Raw genomic sequence first — 4447 nt, 5'->3', positions numbered from 1 at the left:
TGTAGTGTCTCTACTTTAAAGAGTCCTCTCCTGCTGATGTTCAGGTGTATATCAGTATGTAGTGTCTCTACTTTAAAGAGTCCTCTCCTGCTGATGTTCAGGTGTATATCAGTATGTAGTGTCTCTACTGGGACATGTCTCCATGCTCCAGTGCTGCAGCACCTCTTTTCACCCTCTGTCTGAAACCAGAGCCCAGTCTGCTCTGATTGGTTAGCTGGCCGGCTCTGTTGTGATTGGTCAACGGCGAAGAGATGTCCCGCCCCTTAGCCTTTCAGTACATCGTGTTGGAGCGTTTGCCAATAGAAGTGCAAGTGTAACATAGTGATGTCACTACGTTACTGAAGTATCATGATTGCCTGTTGGTCTTTTTGTAAAAACAATACCAATGAATTTGCAGTCTTTTGTCAACGAGATATCACTCTTAAAAAAATATTTAAACTCTTTCAAAAATATTTTCCATAACTAAATGGTCAATGGCGATGTTATTGTAGGTTATTTATGGTAAAGCTTTTTATATTATCATGCGATAATCTATTATAATTTGTCTGGACAGAACAAAAAATCTCCCAAATGAGGCATGTAGATCTTGCGGGATGCTATTTGGAAAAAAACATTTTAAAAGGAAGTGACAATAGAAACATTTAGGTACAAACATTTGTATCTACATTATTAGTTTTCATTATACTACCTATGTCCTTTTTGTTGGTCATTTTTCATTATGCAACATAATACAGAGATACATTTTAAGTTTGTATTTGGAGGATTGTGTTTCAAAGTGCCGTACATCGCACCAGTTGTTCTTTGTAAGAGGAACCATCAGTGGGAGTTTAATTAGGACTTGACCTTTCTTTATTTCCTGTTAAATCAATGTTTTGTTTCTGCTCTGAAGCGACACCCCCACATGTTGACGGCTCGCTCTGAGAGTTTGAAAAACGAGCGTGAATAAATTTACGTTTGTGACATTTCTGCACTCATTATCCTCTGACCCCCCGAATGAAGACCCCCATGGAAACTGTCAGGGAAAAAGGGGAAACGTGCTGGGATGTAACAAGAATAGACCAGCTGCACCTGGCATCGCCATGGTTACCGGGCACGGGATGAATTGTTGTTCCCATGACAGCTGTCACCACGGTGATAAAAGCCGCTTGGACAGATGTGTGGTTTCTCCCTGCGAGAACATACCTGTTCCTGTCCCTACACACGTTATGTTCACCCGTGACGACGTGTCGTGCATACAAGGTTTATTATCTGAAATACAAATTTTCTTAAGGTTGTTACAGTATTACACAGTATATTGCAAGACACAATCTGGTTTTCGGCATTAATATCTTAATAAATACTGATATTTATATATTATATGATGTTTACATTTGTATTAAGTTCAATGTGCACATTTATACTTCTTTTTAATTAAAAAAATTAGCAACCATGGCAAAATGTTCCCCTCTGAGATAAAGATATTATTGAACATTTTGAAGTTACGTAAGTAATTCATTGAGTAAAAAAAGGAAAAAAAGCAGTCGTTTCGGTGTCGTTTGCTTTGTAAAATAAAAAAAAGTGACAACTCCACAGATTTCTTCTCAACAAATAACAACCAGTGAAGGATTTTCATTTCTTATTCTCTATATTCACCGTATTATTCGACTGAATAATTCCTGTCATCAGCTTTATCAACCTGTATTTACCAGTGCATTTTAGTTTTACTACTTTTTCAGGCGAGAAAGTAACAATTTAGATTTCAAATATGTGATTACTTTACCCAAATAACCCAAAAATAATTAGTTCACACAGCTATTAGGAGCGCTGAGGAGCTGCTGTGTGTAAAAGCCTCACATTGTATATGATCTGACTTTTACTGTGAATGAAAATAACCAATCTCTTTTCCCCTTCTAGATTAACGGAGTGGATATTCAGAACAGAGAGGAGGCCGTGGCCATTTTGACCCGAGAGGACAGCATCAACTTCTCCCTGCTGCTGGCCAGGCCGGACATAGAGGTGACGTTAGACAAAAAAACATTAAACCATCATCTCAAAAATCAATGCTCAGGTTTTACACACGCAGGTAGACACATAGAAACTGAAGTTACAGGTAAAGGCTGCAAAGAGCGGACATCATTTTAGTAGATATGAGCATGCAGGAGGGTTAAGGACACTAATAAGCTCTCAATTAAAATACATTTCAGGTGCATTTTTGACATTAATAATCATTTTCTAAACTACTTCTGTGATACTTGACAGCTATTGACAACAGAATGTTACGTAACTCTGGAAAAAATTGAAAACGGGTAATCGCAACGAGATACACATCTTGATAATTTCAGAATGGGCATCTCTCCTTTCACTATCCATGTTGGAAATTGATGAATGATTTAATGTTAATTTAATGTTATTTTTAGAAAGCTGCTTTTTTGTATAGATACATGCATTACTATAATTATCATGTTCCATAAAACATTTGTTTTAAAACATTAGAAGAAAGATATTCAACTAATGAAAATATAAGAAAAAGTAGCGGACTTAAATTTGACTAATTGAAACAAACCAACAACCAATATTTGATAAAGAAATGATAAAATAAAGAAAGGTTGGACTGTGTGAATAGCGTGTTATGATACTGTTAAATCATAACATGATTGCTGTAACAAAGCGCTTCACTAGTGGATCCTTTTCTGAGAGAATGGATGTCTTCATCTTCAAGTCCAGGAATAGTCGTCACATTTATAACTTCAGTGTTCCATCACTCACCTGCAGCCTGCTTTACTGACCCACTTTCCCTCGTGCTGCTGCTGCTGCTCATAAGATCTCATAAAGCCACAGTTTATTTCACAGTGCGCTCAGTCCTGAACAATATGTGTTTACGTCCGACTGCCCTTTTGTTATCTGTAACATCAGGGTTAGCAGGAAATGTGTTTCTCTGCTTCAAATATCGATCGATTGTGGAGATAAGGTGACCTTTCCACCAGAACAACAATTACCACAAACGTAGCATTTCCAAGTGATTGCATCTCTTTACCCAATGCTGTAAACAAACATTTACTAAAACACTCACACTCTGATACGGACTTTAGTGACCTCATGATATTTCTCTAAATGCCACCATTACACCAGAGGTTTACTAGAATTACCATTTATTTATTATCTGCCCACCGAGTGTAAAGTTGATTTTGAAGCAAAAACTGGGCACAGAGCTTCAGTTTAGAGTGTATTTAAGTAATGTTATATGTGTTGGGGTTGTCCCTTTACTGTAGTGTGTTATATAGGTTTTTGTTCATTGTAAATGGTCTGCAAAGGCTAAAATCCAAATTTCCCTTGAGAGGGGGTTTCTGTGTGTGTGTGCTCTGTGTGTTATCATACACAGACAGCCATGATAAATGTTCATGTGTGTGGCAGCAGCTCCCAGAGTGTGTGTGTCCAAATGTGCTGACAGAAGAGGAACTGCGCAACGGTATATTCATAGATGTCAGTTAAACACACCCACGCATAGCATGCAACGGACGAGTGTGCTGTGTGTGTGTGCGTGCGTGTGTGTGTGTGTGCGTGTGCGTGTGCGTGTGCGTGTGTGTGTGTGTACAGTCACACATCGGTCAGATGAATGAGCCGTCAGTCAGTCAGTCAGTCAGTCAGTCAGTCAGTCAGTCAGTCAGTCACCTCCGACAGTCAGATCTCTTTGTTGGGAGAGGATGGATGTTTTATTGACTAGGCAAAAAACTAATGATGAAGTCATGGGGGAGGAGCCTTAATTAAAGAGAGCCAGAAAGCAAAAAGCCCAAAAAATAATGTTATGTAAAATGTTTATTTTCAATGGAATCGTGTTAATATATTGCATTTGCAGACCAATCATTTTAAGCCTTAATATAACCGTAACAGGTATTTTTCACCAGGCTGTTTTTGATTCCTTCACATGATTTCAGCCTTTTATGAATTAAATAGTTGTAAAAAAGATGGAAAAATGTACTTTTGGATTTGATTTAAACACTAACTTTCTCTCTGTCCTTCCAGAATGATAACCCTGTTGGTCAAGAGGAGGAAATGGATCTGACTCTGGAGGGGGGGGGCTTCCCCCAAAACCCCCGAACCTCCTCCGTCACATCCCCCCTTCCCTCTGGATATTACCGCCTCTGCCGGGGAGGAGGAGGAGGAGGAGGAGGAGAAGGTGTAGGTGGTGATGTTGCCGTGGAGGAGGAAGAGGATGAAGAGGAAGGAGAGAGGTGGGAGAACAGAGACCCTCCTCCTCCCCTGCCCCCCCTGCTGAGCCTGGCCCCCCTGCTGACCCACAGCCAGGAGTTGGACAGCGGGGTGGGCCGCACCGACGACAGCACGCGCTACGAGTCTGAACACGATCTGCTGGGAGATCAGACCAGCGCCCCCAACACCAACACCACCAACACGCCCGGCAGCACCCGCAAGTTCAGACCCGGACTCAGCCCCCGGTAGGACCCCCCCCCCC

The 4447-nt window shown here is 40.6% G+C and overlaps 2 protein-coding genes across 2 annotated transcripts in view; one reads left to right on the top strand and one right to left on the bottom strand.

Moving 5' to 3' along the window:
* The window catches only part of LOC104966528 (PDZ domain-containing protein 4-like), an 11248-nt gene extending 6814 nt beyond the window's left edge, over positions 1–4434 (top strand). The window contains exons 5-6 of the mRNA XM_010795713.1: positions 1894–1995; positions 4000–4434. Coding sequence (XP_010794015.1) covers positions 1894–1995; positions 4000–4434 — 537 coding nt within the window. The remainder of the gene's footprint in view (positions 1–1893; positions 1996–3999) is intronic.
* The window catches only part of otofa (otoferlin a), a 934066-nt gene that overhangs the window by 889268 nt on the left and 40351 nt on the right, over positions 1–4447 (bottom strand). The gene's annotated exons all lie outside the window — the stretch shown is intronic.

The sequence above is a fragment of the Notothenia coriiceps genome, unplaced genomic scaffold (assembly GCF_000735185.1).
Source record: "Notothenia coriiceps isolate Sejong01 unplaced genomic scaffold, NC01 NC01_scaffold00037246, whole genome shotgun sequence".
Taxonomy (NCBI): domain Eukaryota; kingdom Metazoa; phylum Chordata; class Actinopteri; order Perciformes; family Nototheniidae; genus Notothenia; species Notothenia coriiceps.
Note: the sequence above shows the minus strand (reverse complement) of the source record. Positions and strands in the feature narration are given on the sequence as shown.